At 36.8% G+C, this 20397-nt stretch overlaps 1 protein-coding gene across 5 annotated transcripts in view; it reads left to right on the top strand.

Annotated features, from left to right (window-relative positions):
- Positions 1 to 20397, top strand: part of SLCO1A2 (solute carrier organic anion transporter family member 1A2) — a 77349-nt gene that overhangs the window by 47154 nt on the left and 9798 nt on the right. For all 5 annotated transcript variants that reach the window (XM_031444010.2, XM_031444009.2, XM_064479091.1 and 2 more), the window contains exons 4-13: positions 481 to 622; positions 2634 to 2766; positions 6240 to 6346; positions 9065 to 9211; positions 11909 to 12007; positions 12566 to 12784; positions 15190 to 15354; positions 16713 to 16908; positions 18848 to 19010; positions 19816 to 19988. In XM_031444010.2, the coding sequence (XP_031299870.1) occupies positions 481 to 622; positions 2634 to 2766; positions 6240 to 6346; positions 9065 to 9211; positions 11909 to 12007; positions 12566 to 12784; positions 15190 to 15354; positions 16713 to 16908; positions 18848 to 19010; positions 19816 to 19988 (1544 nt within the window). The remainder of the gene's footprint in view (positions 1 to 480; positions 623 to 2633; positions 2767 to 6239; positions 6347 to 9064; positions 9212 to 11908; positions 12008 to 12565; positions 12785 to 15189; positions 15355 to 16712; positions 16909 to 18847; positions 19011 to 19815; positions 19989 to 20397) is intronic.

The following is a 20397-nucleotide window of genomic DNA, read 5'->3' as shown; positions in this document are numbered from 1 at the left end:
TTTTGACTTAGGTGTATTTAATCCTGTTGCATTTCATCTTCTATTCAGCTCACTTTCAAGTGAAAGCTCTGAACATTTCTTTAAGATGTTTTTGAACAGTTACTCTGTCATTAATTCACTAAAGGTGTCCTGGGTGCCTACTATCAGCAAGGCATTTGCTAGACACCAAGGATACAAAGGTAAGTTACATACAGTTCCTATTATCAAGGTGCTCGTAGCCTAGTGAAGGAGGAGGTTTTAGGCATCCAAACACGTAAATGAAGTGTGTGCTGAAGGCTGTCATAGAGGCAGGCACACAGCAGGGTGGGAAGATAAGGAGTGAGTGGTCAAGGTTACCTTTAAAAGCTTCTTGAAAATGCAAGAGGTACTTGAATTGGAGACGATCGGTCCTGTGGTAGAAGATATTTCATCCAAAGGTGACAATTATACAACTTAAGAATAAATTTCTCATATGTTTTCTTATACCTTTTTTCTCCCCAGATGTTTCTGTTGGCAATAACATGTGCATATGTATCCAAAACACTATCTGGATCTTTTATGAATTCCATGCTCACACAAATAGAGAGACAATTCAACATCCCAACATCCCTAGTCGGATTTATAAATGGCAGCTTTGAGATTGGTAATGAATTATTCTTGCGTTACGTTCTTCTTATATATTATTTTATCAATGGAGCGAGTCTGAGTTTTATTCTCTTTATTTGCTGTTTTAGGCCATTTAATCTGACTGAATATGTTTTCTGAAATAGCCTAGCTCACTTTGGAATATGCTTAGAAACAATTCATTTAAATATTATCCCCAAATAACACTTAAACATTGTCATGTGTGTTATCACAGGACTTTGTATTCTAAAATTAAACAATTTCTTTTTATTTTAATAGGTTTTTTTTCAGTTAGCTAGCATGAGTAGCAGAGTATTTAGAGTACTTATATTTAATCTATTATTTGATAACCTTTAGGGCTTTATCTTTGTATTTAAAGTATATCATGGAAAACAAAGGGATCTATTTTCTAAAAGAAAAAGCGAATATATTTTCTCTCTTTTTGTTTCTGGGAGGCTGACAATTCTCTAGTCTGAGTGCAGAGGAAGGAAGACACTGCTTTTGCATCTTCCTGAATTTATTTCAGAAACAGCTTTTAGGGAAGAATAAAGTCTGTCCTCAGGCTCTGATTTCTGTGGCTGACTGGGAGGATGCGAGGACAGAGAGAAGGAACGAGGAAGGGAAAGATTTCTCCTGTGAACAAAGCAGCATAAAAACATGAAAGCTACTCCTTTATAGTTTTGTAATGGTTTTTACTTCCTTCGAGGTGAAAATTGCCTTTAATATTTTTAATCAGGATCTGAAAGAAAAACTAGGACTGAGCAGAGACAAAGCGGAAACAGGTGCTGCTCGGTCCAGTCTAACAGAGAGCACAGATGCAAAATAACTGTCATTGAATGTAGTCAGGTTGGTGACACAGATATATGCAAGGTCCTATAGAAACACAGAGGAGGGACACAACCTCACTTAGGGGAGGCAGTCTCTTGAAAGATAAGTACAAATTTTTCAGATGAACAAACAGGGTTAGATGAGGGTGAAGAGAATTCCAATAGAAGAAGAAGCATAAGGATGAAACAGCATGGTAGCTCGTGCGGGGCGCAAGATTCAACCCAGTATTATCGACCGGCCAAGCTTAAGGTGGGAATTATTAGGATTCAAGAATGGAGAAATGGGCAAGGGTGAGAGATGGGCTATGGAGAGCTTTGAGTGCTGGCTGTGGAACTTACTTTTTATCCTCTGGGCAACAGAGAGTCGCTAAGAGATTGTCAGAAGTTATTAATATTCCTGTGCCAAGGACCTCTTTGGCAATCTGGTACCAGATGATCTCAGGATAATATTTTAATTGTATAAAATGAAAGCCATATGGTTACAAAGGAAGCCAGTTATGTTTAAGTAAATTAGCAAAATATTAAAAACAACTTGTCATATAATAATTTTTGTACTTTTTTTTTTGTCAGTGGAGGTACTGGGGATTGAACCCAGGACCTTGGCCATGCTAAGCATGCGCTCTACCACTGAGCTATATATACCCCTCCCCCTAATTTTTGTACTTTTTACCAACACAATAAGTAACAATATCTCCACCAATTTTGAAGTCATCATCAGTGTCAATAATATTTTGAGGTATCTGAAGCAACTGTAATGTCCTGTGCAAATATCTGTAACTTGTATTGGTGATAATTGGTGAAAAAAAATCGTAGGTACCATTAATACTACCATAGTTTGTGTCTTCTTTCACTGTCAAAGAAAACACTAATATTTAATAAAGTCAGTGAAAATACAGATGCAATTTTTGTTTCTCATTCAAGTTCATAGAATGCCTGGTTTCTGTCCATGGGCTTCTTCGGGATTTGTAGATTACAAGTCAAGAATCCCTGTTAAAAGACACTGTGAAACAGAGCCTCCTTTCAGGGCAGGAGCTGTGTCTTATTCATTTATTATTTCATGCCCCTCCTAGCACCAGTCCCAGTATTTAAGATATTTATTAATGCAATAAATGCTCGATGGCAAATGATTGGGTGAGGCTGTTAATTCAGACTTTGCTCACATTTAACTGAAATATTCATCTTTTCATCTCAATTTTTCCCTAGGAAATCTTTTGTTGATTATATTTGTGAGTTACTTTGGAACTAAACTGCATAGACCCATAATGATTGGTGTTGGATGTGTGGTTATGGGCCTAGGGTGTTTCTTACAGTCACTACCTCATTTCCTCATGAACCGGTAAGTAGCGCAGTTTCTGATGACTTTTTAGGTTCAGCTTTCAGCTGCAGGAAACGAAGCTTGGATTTCCTTTCTAGAAACGATGCTTCTAAAGGCACTGAGCACTGTAAGGGGAACTGCCAGGCACAGGTTCTGTTGCACACGCCTGTTTTCTGCTCTTGGCTGTCTGGTCCCCACTTACAGGTCAATTTTACAAAACAGGGATTTAGGACAAGTCTTTCATGGAGTTGATCTGATGAAAAGATTAGGACCAGGCAAAATTTAGGATTACCCCTTTCTAAGGATTAATTAGAAACTTCTAATTATAGTTGAATTTCTGTTTAATTAGAGGTCATCAAGAGACAGACCTGTCTGAAGGTTGATTTTTAGTTTTTACAAAAGTAGTATGTGTGCAAATCTGTAAAAAATAAAATTATACTAAAGACTTACATGGAAAGAAAAAAAGAGTTTACCCCTGCTCCTTCGATATTGCTCGTATTATGGCTTTCCAGAGGCCCCCCAGCCCTTTTAGATCTTTCTTCAACTATTTGTTTCCATTTTTCTAAGTAAATGTTAACTCTTTTCGTTTTCGGTGCTTTAGTGTTATGTTATATATATATTGACTTCCTACTATAAAATCATATTTACTATCCCATGTGTATGACTACATAAATACATTTCATATTTCAGCTGAACCATGCTGTTATTATTCCTTTCTTATTTTACTTTTTATTTTCCTTGGGTTTAATATTGCCTCACTTTTTTATTTGATTCATTTCCTTTTTATTTCTTACTAATCATCACCAAACTCTCTACTGGTAGGGCAATGTCTTTTCAATATCCTCATATATTATTTCAAAGGGTTCACCTTTGTCTTTGAGATACCTCTCCATCAATTCTCCATTTCACCATCAATTCTCCATCTGCCATCTGAACTGGGAGCCCTCCAGGCCCCCGCAGGGCTGCTTCCTTGAAATTTTCACTCATCCTTCTCCTTGGGATTTTTTTTTTTTTTTTTTTTTTGCCTCTTTCTTCCATTCAGTAACTTATTTCCTGGGTATCACATCTTCTGCTTTCCTTTTTACTCTTACTCCTTTCTGCGGAAAACATAATCTAATAGGTTTCTGAGAAAGTGTGTAAGGGAATTAAAAGGTTTAAGACCTTGAACATCTGAAAGTATTCCTCTTCTATCCCATACTTGGTTGATAGTTTGACTGGTATAAAGGTCTAGTTTGACGTGTTTTTTGTAGGAATTAAGACATTGTTCCCATGTGTTTTCTAGCTTCTAGTGTTACTGTTGAAAATCTTATGTCATCCTAACCCTTGTGACAGGTTTCTTTTCTCTGAGAGATATTGGGGTTTTCTTTAAACTCCAGAGTCTGAATTTTTATAACTGTCTTGGTATAAATCCTTTTGCTCTGTTTTACTAGGTGCCTTCAATCAGACATTTGTAAAATGTTTGTAAAAGTTTGTAAAATGTAAAAACATTTGTAAAAGTTCCTTGTATTCTTTCTTTGATAATATCCATCCACCTCTCCCCTTCTATTCTTTCTTTCTAGAACTTTGACTAGTTCTTGAATGTTGTTACATCCTGAATTAAACTTCCATTTTTCTCATCGTTTCTAGCTAATTTTGTATCTCTTTGTCTTCTTGTTATTTTGGAAGGGGAGATTTCTTTAACTTTATCTTCCAAACCTTTGAATGGATTTCTAATTTTTGCTATCATATTTTTAATTTTCAAGAACTCTTGTTCCTTGATTGTATCTTTGTAAGGAACATCTTGCTTATTTCAAGAATGCAATGTCTTTTTCCAGCTACATTTTTTCATCTGTCATCATGTCTCTGTCTCCTTCAAGTGTATGGTTTTTTTAATCTGCTTTGTCTCTCTTTATGTGATAGGCTTCCTTCGTGTATCCCATGGTTCTTGATTAGCTCTTCACATTTAAGAGAGAGGAATAACAACACCAAGCTAACATGTGTGGGACTTGGTTAATGGAGGACTTCTTCACAGCACAGGGACTGGATAATTTATAGATGGTGCGGAACTGCCCATCACGTGTCAGTTATCCCAGGCAGGGATTCTCCAATCTGTTGCCTGAGACGTGGAAACTTAGCTACCAGCCAGGTGGGAGTGGGAACCTCACTTTTAAATACATAGATTTTTCTCTTGCTTAATACCCTTGTAAGCCTTTTCCTTTTCCATTTTAAAATCCATGAACTGTCATTTTGCTGATAGTTTGGGGATGAATGGACTTCGAATGAGTTATTGGGCTTTAATGGATAAATTAAATGAAAAAGATATGTTATCTTCTTAGGTATTTCTGAAGCAATCAGAAGTTTCCAGGCAAGGAGTTATTACCGTCTTTTTTATTTCCTATCCTAAGACAACATCAAGTAATATTCAGCTGTTCTTTATCTTTTTTCTACCCTCTGCCAAAGGTGTTATATTTTTTGTCTGAAGCTGGCATATCTCATGGGATCATAGGTATGGAGATGGACGTCTTGTCCACACTTCACAGCCGAACTGTATGGGCATGACTGGGCAGTTGCTCTAAGGGGAAGTTATTTTGACCCTTTATATTATGCTCTATTGCACAGAAATTAGAACTATTAGTGACCTCCAAGCATAATATCCTTTAGATCATTTGGAACTCAGAAGGGCTAGGTTTTTTTGGTTTTGTGTGTGTGTGTTTTGTTTTGTTTTGTTTTGTTTGGCTTTTTCTTATCTAATAGAAATATAGAAACCAAGCTAGCATAATTTCTAACAAAGAGAGACTTATCTGGGCCAATTTTCTTCCATTATTGCAGCTTGTAATTTACCTTCTGAGAAAGGGCATATGAATTTTGTGGTAATTTACCTAAGGTACATAGTCACAACCTGTTAACCCTTTTGTTCTTATGAGAAGAGAGAAAGTCATCACATGGCACTGTCACAGTGTTTGAGTTTCCAGAAGTCTCTCATTACGATGGGCAGATGTCTTGTTTTTCTTGAGGACCGATGAATGCGTGAAGCGATTATTGTCTGAATTCTCAGAAAGTGGGGGTATATTTCTTTATGAGCAAACCTCAGAGAAGCCCACGTTGGAGAGCTGTTTTGTTGTGTTGTTTTTCCCCCGAAGCCTTTATCTTCTTAATTATACTTTGTAGAGTCTATTATTTTTCTTAGTTTTTGTTCCTTATCCCACAGTAATTATTTCCAGGAAACAATCACCTAAAATAGCACAGAAGTTTGATAGTATATAATCTAAAAGGTAGGTCATACAGATATAGATAATTAAAAGCAAGTGGTCAATGAATAGCACATTTACAGTGAGTGGCAAGTTTACTGTTGATGATGACAATCTCTGGTGATTAGGTGGCAAAGATGGAAAGATGTCCGCTTTACTGGGTTTGGCTGTTGTGTCTTAAGCGAAGCAGGAGTTAATGTCTTCACAATGTTCACACTGTCCTCGTTGGCTCCCTGACATAAACATGTCTTCCCTCTGTTCAAACAGATATGAATATGAATCTACAGTTTCAGTTGCAGACAATTTGTCCTCAAAGAGTTTCTTGTGTATGGAAAATGGAACCCAGAAGATTTTCAAACCAACAGAGAATCCAGGTTGTCTGCCTACTTCATTTTTCGGCTTTAGTTGATTTGTAACTCAACACTTTCTGTGGAGGGGCTCTGAATGACTTGTTGGGTTTGGTTAAGTAACGTAAATAAACAAAAACATACTTTTTTCCCTCAGGGATTTTAGAGGCGATCGTGGTGGGGAAATAGGAATGGCGAATAACACAGAATGTTATTCCTCTTTATTTGAATGTACTTATAAAGATTGCCTTGTCTACTTTTTTAAACGGTCATTTAAAAATAAGTCAAAGACACCCATCCAAGGACCACTGCGGAGTTAATTCCACAGAGGAAAGTATTTTAGAAGGATGGGTCTCTGCTGATTATCTGGTCTATACAATTATCAAGACAGGAAATTGATGCAGAAACAAAGTTCAAACAATTTGTGTCATATGACTGACATTCTATAGCAGAGAAAGCAGGCGAGGATGCTGGAGTTCTGATTTGCTCTCCTCTCTTTCTGCTGAACTAGGAACTTGTCTTTCTGCCCCACTTCTCCCTCTTTACCTGAGATGCTACTTCACAGTAGAACACAACAGTGGTACCTCTTCCAGCTTCCTGCCGTCCCAGCGCCAACATTCCTGCCTCCGCCCCTTCGTCTGCTGGGGGAACCTATATAATATTGTAATACTTAGTCTGGAGGTGACCCTGTTGATTTACCTCAGACCAGAACATTTTTCTCTCCTGTGCCAGGGACATTTCTATGCTGGATTCGTATTACTGGAAGCTACGATGGTCCCCAAGTTTGGGGCTTTCACTGCCAGCATGGAATCAGAGGGAACCAAAATAGTTTAAAAGAATTTAAGAATAACTGCCTCAGAAATTCTAACCCAAAGGAAACTCCTGGGGAAACAAAGGAAAACTGGGACATCAACAAGGGCCTGTGTTCTCTCCTTGAGCTGGCTTTTGCCAAAACTAACTCAAGTCTTATTTCCTATTTCTTTTAATGTGCATTGTAGTAGATAAACAAAGCCTTCCCAGTCTGGTGTATCTCCAGGAAAATGTGTTGGTTCCTTGATAACCTGATATTTTCAGTTTTGCCCTAAAGGAAACTTCGGGTTTGCCTATGATCTCTAGACACAAATAATTGTGCTCACCATAGATAAAAATGTGAATACCCAGAAATGGAGACTATGACTTTTCTGAATGGAGAATGACTGTGAGATGGCCTCACAAGAAATTTCCAGACCCAGCTGTGCTCAGGACCCTCACATCTGTGGGTGGTGCAGCTTACTAATCATCCGGGAAATGCAAATCAAAAACCACAATGAGATACCATTTCACACCTGCCAGTATGGCTGGCATCAAAAAGACAAAAAATAACAAGTGTTGGCTAGGATGTGGAGGAAAGGCAACCCTTGTACCCTGTTGCTGGGAATGTAAATTTGTGCAGCCACTGTGGAAAACAGTGTGGAGGGTCCTCAGAAAATTCAGATTAGAACTACCATACGATCTAGCAGTTCTTCTCCTGGATATATATCTGAAGAAAACAAAAACACTAATTCAGAAAGATATATGCACTCCAATGTTCATAGTGGCATGTTTATAATAGCCAAGATATGGAGGTAACCTAAGTGTCTATCAATAGATGAATGAATAAAGAAGATGTAACACACATACACACACACACACACACACACACACACACACACAGGAATATTACTCAGCCATATAAAAGAATGAAATTTTTCCATTTGCAACAACGTATATGAACATGGAGAGGATTATGCTTTGTGAAATAAGTCAGAGAAAGAGAAATACTGTATGTTTTCACTTTTATGTGGAATGTAAAAAAATAAAACAAGTGAATGAGTATAACAAAACAGAAATGGACTCACAGATACAGAGAACAAACTAGTGGTTACCAGTGGGGAGAGGGGTGGGAGGGGGAAAAAAGGGGAAGGGGGTTTAGAGGTACAAACTACTAGGTATAAAATAAATAAGATCAAAGAATGTAATGTGCAACACAGGGAATATAGCCCACATCTTATAATAACTTTACACGGAGTATAATCTAAAAAATATTGAATCACTGTGTCGTACACCTGAAACTAAAATAATAGTGTAAGTCACTATACTCCAATTTTTTTTAAAAAGTTATTCGGTGGTAACAGTATATACTAGGCTCTATAGGGAAAATGTGAAATATTTTTAGTTTCTATAAAGCAATTAGAACTGCAGAGAATTCAAAATTCAGTGAGACTCATTCAAATCTTATAAATACAGTGTCAGTTCTAGGGAAGGATATTTACGGTTTTTTTCCCTATTTCCGAAGTTGGTATATAAATAGGAAAGCACTTATAGCAGCTAACTGAGTTAAGTAGTTGGTGGTAAATTAGCTCTCTGCAGGGAAAAGAAAAGCCCTGAGTTTCAGTGTTTGTCAGTGGTATAAATACCCCCATCAAACTTCCCATAAGTTATCACTAAACACCGAACTGGGAAGAGATGCGTATACTCAGCTCTCCCAGCGCAGTAGAAATGGGCCCCAGCACACCGCTGACTGTCGGCCATACCTAAGACTGTGCCCGACAATGCAAGAGGACTGGCCCGATGAGTGAGTCACGGCCAGGATAGTAACGTGCATTGTTGGCAAGGTGCCATGCTCACATAAGAACTGTGAAATGCTTACCAAAAACTTCGAATTAAGTATTGCTGATACTTCACTATCAAAACACTAATGCCATGTCTTTTTTGCTTTTGATGCAGAGTGTGTGAAGGAAGTTAAATCATTAATGTGGGTGTATGTACTGGTTGGAAATATTATACGTGGAATTGGTGAAACTCCCATCATGCCTTTGGGCATTTCCTACATAGAAGATTTTGCCAAATCTGAAAACTCTCCTTTATATATTGGTGAGTTGGAAAATCTGCCTTAGCCTCTTTCTGGGACAGTAAATTCCTTGAGGGTGGATATTGGTTCTTTGTTTAAACTCAGCGATTTCCAGAATGATATCAGAGAGCTTTGGCACAGCTGGCCATCAATTAAAGTCAGTTGAATGAAGCAATTACAGGCTACCTCCAAATAGGCCACTTTGCTAAATCTGCTTTTTTACTATTGAAAATACCATTAATCTAGTGACCCTGGAGTTCTATTTGACTCCCCCATTTCCTTGGCACCACTCTATACTCAATCTGTTGAGATTTACCAATGTTTTCTCTAAAATGTCTCATATTCAAAACTTCTCACTATTTTCATGATCTCTGTTTTTGTTCAGGTCTTCATTACTTCACATGTAGATTATTATAACTTCTTTATTGGTCATTTTATCTCTAGTGTTTTTAATCAATTTCTTATAACCATTTTCACAGTAAAATTTTTCTCAAACATTCTGTCTTCTCTTTCATGCTCATGAAATGTACTGAGTGTTTATTTATTAAATGTGAGCTCCCCACTTATTACCCATAGCTGCAATCAATGTATCTATTTAGTTTTCTTAAAAGTTTCTCTATAACAACAGATTGTTTCATATTTTTCACAAATATCTGTCTTCATACTTTTGGTTATGTTTCCTGAAATTTCCTTTTCTAAAATCTATCAATACCTCCCACAACAGGCAACGTAAGATCCACCTTTGTATGTTGTCTTGCAATCTCCTAAATATTCTCAATTTAATATGTATAACTTGCTTATATCTTTAGTTATTCCATCTGTTATTGGTTATATAATCATAACTTTGAGCAGAGAGACATTTTGCTGTTAATGTAGAAATATCTTTTTAAAACCAGAAAAGTCAAAGAGGGTGAGAGAAGACAGGAATGGAGCTGCACATAATGAGATTAAAATATTTAGGAACAATTACCTCAAGCAACTTTTGGTAATTTTTGATTATTTGGCAATAATCTTTTTCAGTGTTTTTCTATTTCAGTTCTTTCAAATCCCTTCACATACTTATACTGAAAGACAACAAAATGCTTACCTGCTAGAGATTAACAAACATCTTGTTATAACATGTGTTATTTTCTTAAACAAATATAACAGTATATAATATATAGAAACAACTGTGATCATCTCTATATGTCCTAAGATGAATAAGACATGGTCCATATAAGGTTTAGTATATAAGTAACTACATAATTATAAATCAATAAAATTTGATAAATATGTGTATATAATTAAATTTGAAAGATTACATGAAATTTAGGGAAAAATGAAATAAGTGGATAAGTCTGTGTCTAATTAAATAACTATATATCAATTAGCCATACATCAAGAAAACAGTTTGGTGTTTTAGGAGATAACATAAAAACTAGACATAAAGTTTCAGGATCACCTATACAGAGACAATAAATAAAATGAAGAGGGAGAAATAAGGTTGCTATGGGAGGTCACATACCATACAGTGAGAGATCCTGGAATAAAATACTAGGGAACACTTCTACTTAAGTAGCAGAGTAGGAGGGAGAAATTTTAAAGAAGGGGTCGTCATAAGGGAAAAAATAAAGCAATAAGTGAATGTATAAGTTCAGGGGACTTAGGAGGAAAATGTCAAAAGAAAGTTGGCCAGTTAAGAGGATGAAGACCAGAGAAGGACACTGGATAAGTGGCAAAGAAATCACGGGGGCTATCAGAGAGGATTTTGAGTAGAATGTGAAAGGATTAGAGTGGAATGGGTGAGTGGTGAGGCAGCGAAGGCAAATGTAATGACAGGAAAGAAATCAGCGTGGATTTGAGACATTGTAGAAATCAGTGGATGGGGGCAACTGGACAAGTACACAAGAGGGAGCGTTTGGCTGAGCAAGACCTCAGAGAAGACAGAAAGGATTAGCATCAAGAAGTCAGGTGTGTACTGGTTGGACTAGCCTCTAGAACCGTGGAGAAGGCAGAGGCAATAGAAGAAGACACATTTTGAAGTAAAGAGGAAGAAAGTTGAAGAAGCTCATGCCTGGATTTTCAGTAAGTGGAGAGGGCTCAGCATAGAGTCAGAGGTCTAGACGAGTCACGAGATAGCTGATGCTAATGGCCCAGATGTGTAACGAGTCCGGCGAGGACAGAGGGGACTGATGGAATTGGAAGAGAAGAATGTGGAGGCTGAGAAAGGAGGTGGTGAGAAGAGGGAAGAGAATTATCAGCAATGGTGAGGACAGAGCCAGAGGAGGTTTCCAGCTGCAGATCTGGGAGTGAAGCTTTTCTGAGGAATATGCCACAAGGAATTTATCATAACATGGTATTGCTTTAAAATTCTTCTAAAAGTATGACTATGGAAGGCATCACAAGAATTGTGCTCTGTGTTGTAGCTTTGTCAATAACAAGATCCCAGCTTACGCTACTACAGCACATCTTTACCTGTAACCCAGCGTGAGAGAGAATTTGGAGCCCTAGAGAAAGTGGCTTCAAACGATGGGGCTCTTTTTTCAACATTTAAAGAAACAGCCTTGCTATTTATACATACACCAAGCTTAATTTTCTTACAGATCAAATACATTCAGTACAGATTGAGTACAAAAAAGTCTAAGGTAAAAACAATTCAATCTTCAAACTCTTCATGGGATTAGAACTCTGTATGTGGATGTATAAACTATATATAACTTTATATTTTCCTTTATTTTTAGGGTTTATAGAAACAGGAGCGATCATTGGTCCTTTGATTGGACTCTCATTAGCATCGTTCTGTGCAAATATTTATGTTGACACTGGATCTGTGAAAACAGGTAACTCAATAAAATCTATTTATTAGCTGTCTCAAGCATCTTCAGGTATGTTATCACATTTAATTGTTACTTTACGCAGCTACATAGATTATTTCCACTTTCCAGGTGACCAAACTGAAGTGAAGGCATTTAAATAATTTTCAGTGTTTCAAACCAGGGAGCAGGAGAGCAAGATAAAACGCTGATCTTCCAACTCAAAATCCGGCGCTCTTTCTACTGCACCAAAATAGTATTTCTTGTTTTCAAAAGAGTTAAGCATATAGGTTTGAAATTTTTTTTAATATAAGCAATCATTTGTGGATAGCGAAATAGACCTTGTAGTTATTTAATAAATACCTGTTTATAAATTCCTTACACAATAGGACAGATAGTCAAACTCATTTATCGCTAGACAATAGTGTAATATCACTTATTGTCAGAGAAGTTTTATCAGTGTCTGAATTATGTATCAATTCCGTACTTGGATAGAACCTGACAATTATAATTTTAATAATTTTGTATTGTTCATACAGGAAGCAATGACTTAAGCTAATAAAATATGTGTGTATCTCTTTACAGATGCTCTGACCATAACCCCCACTGATACTCGTTGGGTTGGTGCATGGTGGTTTGGCTTTTTGGTTTGTGCAGGAGTGAATGTGCTCACTGCCATTCCTTTTTTCTTTTTGCCCAAAACGCTTCCAAAGGAAGGAGTAGAGAATAGCGCTGAGACCGTCACAAATGACAAAGAAGAGAAACAAAGCAATGGCAAGAAAAAGAGGGATGCAATCACTAAAGGCAAATATAAACATTTTAAATTCTACATAATTTACCTTTTGGTTGCTATAGATGTGTCTGTATTTTAATCTAACATTTCAATATGCTAGGCTGCCTTAAGGCAATTTGTCATTAACAGTCAGCAGTCAATAATGTCTGGCTAGTCTGATTCCTCCTATGCTACTCCATGGAAATAAACCATATAATTTAGGGGCTGAATTATCTCAGATCAGCATTTGTATAAAATTATATGTCAGTCTGGGCACTCAGTAAGTAAGTAAGTAAATAAATAAATAAATTTGATCCCATTAGCCTTAAAAAAAAAATCTCTCTTATAGGCAGCATAGGTCTAATTAAAAAAGAAATTCAAACCAAGAACGAAAGGAAGAAAAAAATATATGCTATTCAAAATAGGTATGATTTGGTTCTGAAACCAAAAATGTTGGCTTAGCTGTGAGCATCTCGGAAGTTAAGGTAGAAAAAGAAAACACAAAATGTCATATAATTCTCTACATTTGATAGACGGGAAAGGATAACAGTTCTGAAAAAGGAACCGTTCTCCAAGTAACAAATTGTATAAAAGAAAAAAATTATCATATGACGTGTGGGGCCTATTGCGTCACATAGTGGTTTTCCAGCCAATGCAGGAGCATGTTTCATAGAACAGATTTGGGGTTTGTTTTTTGTACAGATCCTCAATGAAAGCTCCAAAGCATAGTTGACAGAAGGTTTTTCTGTGAGAAACTAAGCTAAGGTTGTCTATGTATTCGTTTTCAAGAGCACTCATTGTCAACCTGGGCCAGCTAGGGACATCACCTCGGAAAGTTCTAAAGTGACTGATGCCTGCAACTCTGTAGTGTTCCCCAGAGGTCTGGTGTATTTAGTATGAAGTATGGGCTGGCCCTTGGGATTCTTAAAGAGTGTTCTTTTGGAAGGTGGTGGAGGGTCAGTTTCCTGATCTGTAAGATGGGGACATACTATTTATTTATGACTATAGAGTTGTTGTGTGAGGGTAGACAGAGCCCTAACACATAGGACTACTATTAACGGCTTCCTGGTTTTAGTATTATTATTGTGGATGTTGCTGCTTCCTCCATCACCCATAAATTATAGTACCAACTTGCCCAGAAATCTTAGCAATTACAAATTCACTTAAACGACAATTGAACATAATTTAATACTTCTTGGATCATTAGGAGCCATTCAGAATCTTACAAATTCTGAGTCGTTACGATTATATTCACGACGCTTGTCAAAGGGCTGGTATAGACTGATAGAGGATTTTAACACACACTGTTGTTTGCAGGCTGCAAGATCAATTCTCAAGACTAGGAAAGGGCTTGGTATAAGACATGTAGAAACGACACTGAAATTAATGGGACTCACCTGTTAGGTGAGGATGTAAACAAACATGGGTGCCTTAAACAGCTCCAAGAAGCTCTGAACACAACTTTTCTCCCTGGCTGTGTACTTTATTGATAAATATGAATTCTACTAGAGTTCATTTCTTTGAGTTAAGCTATGATTTCTCCTTTCCAATTTGTTTATTTTTTGATACTTTGTTCTAGAATGAATAGTAGACAGCTTATTAAGCAAAACAGGATTATACACAATAACTAAGGAATCAAGACAGAGAACATGAAGATAAGAAAAGTGAAAAGAAACTATCAGTAAGACTTTGACCCACAATGGAGACATTTTGACCCAAAACCTTTGCTAGAGATGGGCCACAAATTTGGCTCTGAGCTTTGTCAGTTCACCCAAAGAGGAAAACGTTTTGGTTAAATCTTTTACATAGTCCTTAGTCTTTACCAAATAAATCAGGGTCTCAGGGAGAGAAGCCTGGAGGTTGGTATTTTAAAAGACTGTGCACCATTGGCAGAACCACCAAAACTGTTGTTCTAGAGAAGCAGAGAAGTGCCTACTACTTGAGAAAATTTATATCCCATGAATTCCCACATGTATCTTCATTTTAAATACTCAGGAGTGATATTATCAATATTTCAATGTGAACTTCTTTATCAAATTGATTTCCTTCCTGGCTTTAGAGAACAGAATAAGAGAACAAGCACATTTCATTCTAGATGACCTCTAGAGAAGAGAAGATATTAATAGAAGGAAAAGAGAAGGATGAGAGGAAATGGTGTGAACTCGGACATTTTGGTCATGTTGTACTTTTTCTTTAAGACACAATGGTAACTTGGTGAAGGCAAAGCGATTGTGTTCTGATCCCTACCCAGTCAGCCGCATCACTACCAAAGCAATGATATAACTTTAGCTTTTGAGGGGTGAAAAGAATTAAGAAACATACGTGCATTATAAAACAGAAAACCATCATTTGGAGGGGAGGTTGATGTTTCAGGAAAAGTCCATCGTAAAATGCAAAGCCAAGTTCGTTTGACACTATTGTCATTCTTTCTTTTCAGATTTTTTACCATTCATGAAAAGTCTTTTATGCAACCCAGTTTACATGCTTTTCATACTGATAAGTGTGCTACAGTTCAATGCATTTGTCAATATGATCTCCTTCATGCCTAAGTATCTGGAACAGCACTATGGAAAATCAGCCTCAGATGCAATCTTTCTAATTGGTATGTTTGCTCTTCTCTGCATTGGTACCCCATTTTTTTACCCCCCATGAAATGGTGAATACTGTGACGATGGGTCTGGGAAATTCCTCAGTTGAAATCTGTTAAGATATTTCTGTCTCTGGTACTTTTCCCCCTTCTGCTCTCCAGGGAACTCAAGAGATGGCAGGGAAGGGAAGAAGCCAGAAAATCCTGGTTTTCTCCTTGCTTTGTCTCTCTCCAGTCAGAATGCAAATTCAAAATATTTGAAGAAATCTTGGGGAACGCCCAAATTAGATACAGTTTTCAGATCGGCAATTCATTCATGTAAAAAAGCAAGACAGAGTTAACTCATTAGGAGTTGTGTTTCACTCTCAGATTTTACCTTTTTTGGCTCCAATTCATGAATTCCATGGTTTCTAACTCTGTTCTCTGCCCCCCTGCCCCCGCCCCTGGGTGTTTTGAGACATCTCTGCATCCCATACATTCTGATTTTCCTGCCACCACACTGACCCCAGGGGGTCTACTTCACCCTGAGTTTCTCTTGGGTTTTTTTTTCTTTCACTATTCTGAAAAGAGAATTTTCAGATTACACGTACTCACACTACCTACACTCACACACCTTTTACAGTTTGTTAAAAGTTCAGATACCTGGGGCCCACCTCAGACAGATTAAATTAGACTCTCTGGTATGGGACTTGGAAGTGCATTTTAAACAATCTCTCCTAAGAATGTGATTCAGTGAGCAAATCCTGGCATTGTAAGAATGAAACACAGGACTATCTTTTCCCTTCCCCTCCCCCTTTTGGGGGGGAGGATTAGGGGAGGGAGAGTACTAGTCAGTAGCAGCAAAATATGAAATGTAAAGCCACTTAACAATCACAGGTTTATCAAAGTACCTCTAAAGTACCTTGAGCTGAGTCAAATTTCTTAACAACCATAGCGGGAATAAACAGCTGCAAAATCATACTAATCATACTCTATATGATTATATGATATACATTATATACAAATCATTATATACATAATCCCACTCCAAAGAATGAAAAGTAATAAATGACTAGTCAACTTTGACTTGTTACTTCTACCTGGATCCTAAGAAAAGAGACATAGACCATGAACCCTGCATATGAGAAATTTACAATCTATTGCTATTAATTACATGAATGACAACAGTCTTCCAAAATGTACTTTGATGTTATGAGGCATTAAAATATCTCTATATGTGACATGTAACTAAGTGGGAATAAATTTAAATCAGTTTTCTCCACTGTGAGTTGGACCTAAGTGGTTGCTTGTGTAAGACATACTAGATAAATGTGACGTCACTTTTGTCCCTTTGCTAAGTCACTTTGTACATAATATTTTACTTGCATTTGTAGGTATTTATAACTTACCTCCAATATGCATCGGATATATAGTTGGCGGTTTAATTATGAAGAAGTTCAAGATTACTGTCGTACAAGCTGCCCACATAGGATGCTGGTTATCTTTATTTGAATATCTTCTCTATTTTTTGTGTTTTCTCATGATTTGTGATAATTCCTCAGTGGCTGGCATAACCACCTCTTATGAAGGGTATGTTGTTTTCTAATAAACGTTGTTCTCTTTCAACATTTAATAACATTTTCTGCAGTAATTATACATGACCAGATCATTTGCTAATTGAAGCTAATGGCAGTAATCTGTATTCCTTCTCTATCTTATTATAGAGGTTGGGGATATGTCACCGAGTCAGTGAGTTTATGATTGCTTGTGTGTGTGTTTGACTTTGTGATATCCTAGTAGATAGTAGAGTGAAGAAACTATGCTTTTAGGTTATATTAGGATGTGTTATCTATTTATTTTACAGTCTCACATATAGGTAAAATTTAAAGTTAACTAGAATCTCAGTTACCTTTACATGTTTCCACAATGGGCTTAAACTTAACAAAACTGAATCCTAATACATGATACAGAAATTCATATATAAATTTATATATTTTATTCATATAAGTGTGTCTATATCTTGAATAGTTTCAGATTTCCATTTTGAGGGTTATCTGGGTTCACAGGAAGGTTTTGCATAGTGACATGAATTTTAAAAATTCATCTGTAGGGTATACGTAGGTAATGAAGTCATCGGTTAAAATGAAATGAAGAGCATCCTAAAATGTTCCCTTTCACATTGTTGACGACTAAGCAATTGGAATAATATTAAATATATAATCATAAAAGTAATTTTATATATTATCTGATTTGAGTCTTGCAAATTTCATTTAAGGTAGGTGTTGTTTTTTCCATTTTACAGATGAAGAAATTCAGATTCACAGGGATTAAATGACCAAGGGAGGTCATGGAACACCCCTTCAACTCCATCAGTATAGTAAAATAAAAATTAAAATTGGTAAAATCTTAAAGATTATCTCCATCTCCAATTATCCTGATTCCCAGAGCAGATGTGTAAAAAGGCATAATCTAGTTATGAGTCAGGACTTTAATGTGATCTCTAGACTCCCTCTCTATGGCTCTTTCCATTACATTACACAGAGCATAAGAAAACCCAAAAAAATCATTGCCAAGGCTGAAGTCAAAGAGCTTACCCCTAATGATTTCTTCTAAGAGTTTCATTGTTCCAGGTCTTAAATTTAAATCTTAATCAGTTGGAGTTAATTTCTGTGTGTGCTGTAAGATAAGTATCCAGTATTCTTTTGCACATGGCTGTCTGGTTGGTGTTCCCTCCACCATTTATGAAGAGACTTTTTCAACCCCACTGTATATATTCTTGGCTCTTTTGTTGTAAATTAATTGACATGTATGCATGAGTTTTTTTTCTGGGCTTTCTATTCTGTTCTATGTGACTGTTTTTATGCTCATACCATACTGTTTTTGGTGATACAACTTTGTAATATGGTTTGAAATCAGGAAATGTGATTATCTACAGTTTTATTCTTCTTTCTCAAGATTCCCTTGACTATTTGACTATCCGGGGTCTTGTGTGGCTATAGGATGGGCTCTCTGGTTGCCCAGGTTCTCTGGCCAGGCTTTCTGGGTGGATAGAACTGGAGACTCTGCTCAGCAGGTGAGCAGAGCTCCATGGCTAGTATGGATGGTTGACTGGAGACCCAAATCAGGCATAACTGCCAACTGAACTCTGGCCAGAGGGGACCATTGCTCAGCCCTGCAGATGGGCAGAGGCACTGGCTGGGATCTCTGCTTGGATACAGCTGCAAGCAGGAATACAGTCTGCCAACATCTAAAGCTGATTGCTCTCAGTCCCGCCTGCCTTCTTCTGACCCCCAGTGGTTCAGTGGCTGTTTGTTTACCTTAAAGAAATCATTGAAAAAGTGGCTATGATCACAGAAACTGGTGTCTTTTATGCCAGAGCTATAGTACCCAGGCCACACATTGACAACTGGAAGATTTCTGTTTCTATTTTAGGGAGCAGAGGAAATACAACTGCAAATTGAAATGAAAAGAAAAAGAAAATGCTCCAATATTCTTTCAATATCCATGGTGTTATTTTAAATCATTTCAGAATGCAACAGGATTTTCATATGGGAAATATCCTTGCTGACTGTAACATGAATTGCAACTGCCCAACTAAAATATGGGACCCAGTATGTGGAAACAATGGTTTGTCATATATGTCAGCCTGTCTTGCTGGTTGTGAGACATCCTCCGGAACAGGAATAAACATGGTAACACATCCTATTGGCCTTTATTACTGAAAATAAGTTACTTTTTATATGCTCACTTGATTTAACTGTTATTTCCTAGATCTTATTTTAAATCTGCACAGTGTCTATGTACTGATCTTTAACTCCATAGCAGTTGACATTATTGCTTAATAATTTTATTTAAAAGTACTTTAAACCGAGATAAACTTGGCAGTTTTGATCTCAAGTACCCAGCTAATGACTTTGCTAGGTTTTTTTTTTCCCTGTGTATAAAAACACATGTGCTGTCTGTGTTTTTCACATTCTGACAGCTTTCTAAGAAGATGGAATTGGGCATGTTTTCTTGCCTTAAAATATCACTTATACTGTTGGTTGGTGATGAAAATAAAATACAAATTTTGATTCTTATTAAAACCTGGGAACATAAGAATTCAAAAAGGGTTGACTTTATTCTGTTTTTAAAATAAACTACATATTTTTTCAACAAATCTTTGTTTATTGTTAAGTATCTATATATTTAAACTGAGCACCATGAAGCAAATTTTGTCATATTCAGTGTGTGGCAAGACAGTATATGTTTTTCAAAAGCGTGACTTGAGGAGAGCTGAGCTGTTGCAAATTTACTCAGTATATTTAGGAAGAAATTCTATTTTTCAGAAGCCACACTTTTGTTTTGTTTCCCACTATAATCCTGAGAGACACCATAAAGGATGCAAGAATAAAGTGAATAAAGTCTCCATCTTGATCCAATTGGTGATGTAATAAATATTTGAGATTTGTGTTCAAGATTTCCTTCCTTAAATAGGATAATGTTATTTTTCGACAGATGTTTCAAAATTGTAGCTGCATTCAAACACCAGGAAATTCATCCGCACACCTTGGGCTATGTGACAAAGGACGTGACTGTTCCATGATGCTCCAGTACTTTTTAATCTTGTCGGTGGTCAGCAGTTTCATTTATTCCTTATCTGCCATACCTGGCTATATGGTTCTCCTGAGGTACAAGAATTATTTTCTTTCTTTAGATTTATTTCTAGCTATTTAGTAGGGGAACTTTTTCCAAGAAAGCCACTTGGAGCCCACGGTACCTAAGAACTCAGTGCTCTACTATAGCGTTAAGATATTCTCATTCAGCACTGTTGAATTTTACAAAATATTAGTTAGCATTATAAAATGTTCATCGGTTGGTACTTCCCTGCTGATCTTTCCTTCCTTATTTCGTAGAGTTAAATTAGAAAACCTCTCATTGTTTAACACAAGAAGAGACACATTTACATTTTAGGGTAAGCCATATGAAACAGTCATTTTCGTGGGTACAGAGTGGTTCTTGCATTCATTTCCTGTGGTTCAACCTGTAGGGCAGTGGAGTTTAAAGCTGTCAGAAGCTCCAGTTTCACCAAAGAATATC

Source organism: Camelus dromedarius, chromosome 25, assembly GCF_036321535.1.
Source record: "Camelus dromedarius isolate mCamDro1 chromosome 25, mCamDro1.pat, whole genome shotgun sequence".
NCBI lineage: Eukaryota > Metazoa > Chordata > Mammalia > Artiodactyla > Camelidae > Camelus > Camelus dromedarius.
The sequence above is the reverse complement of the archived record's forward strand: the minus strand, read 5'-3'. Positions and strand labels throughout refer to the sequence as shown.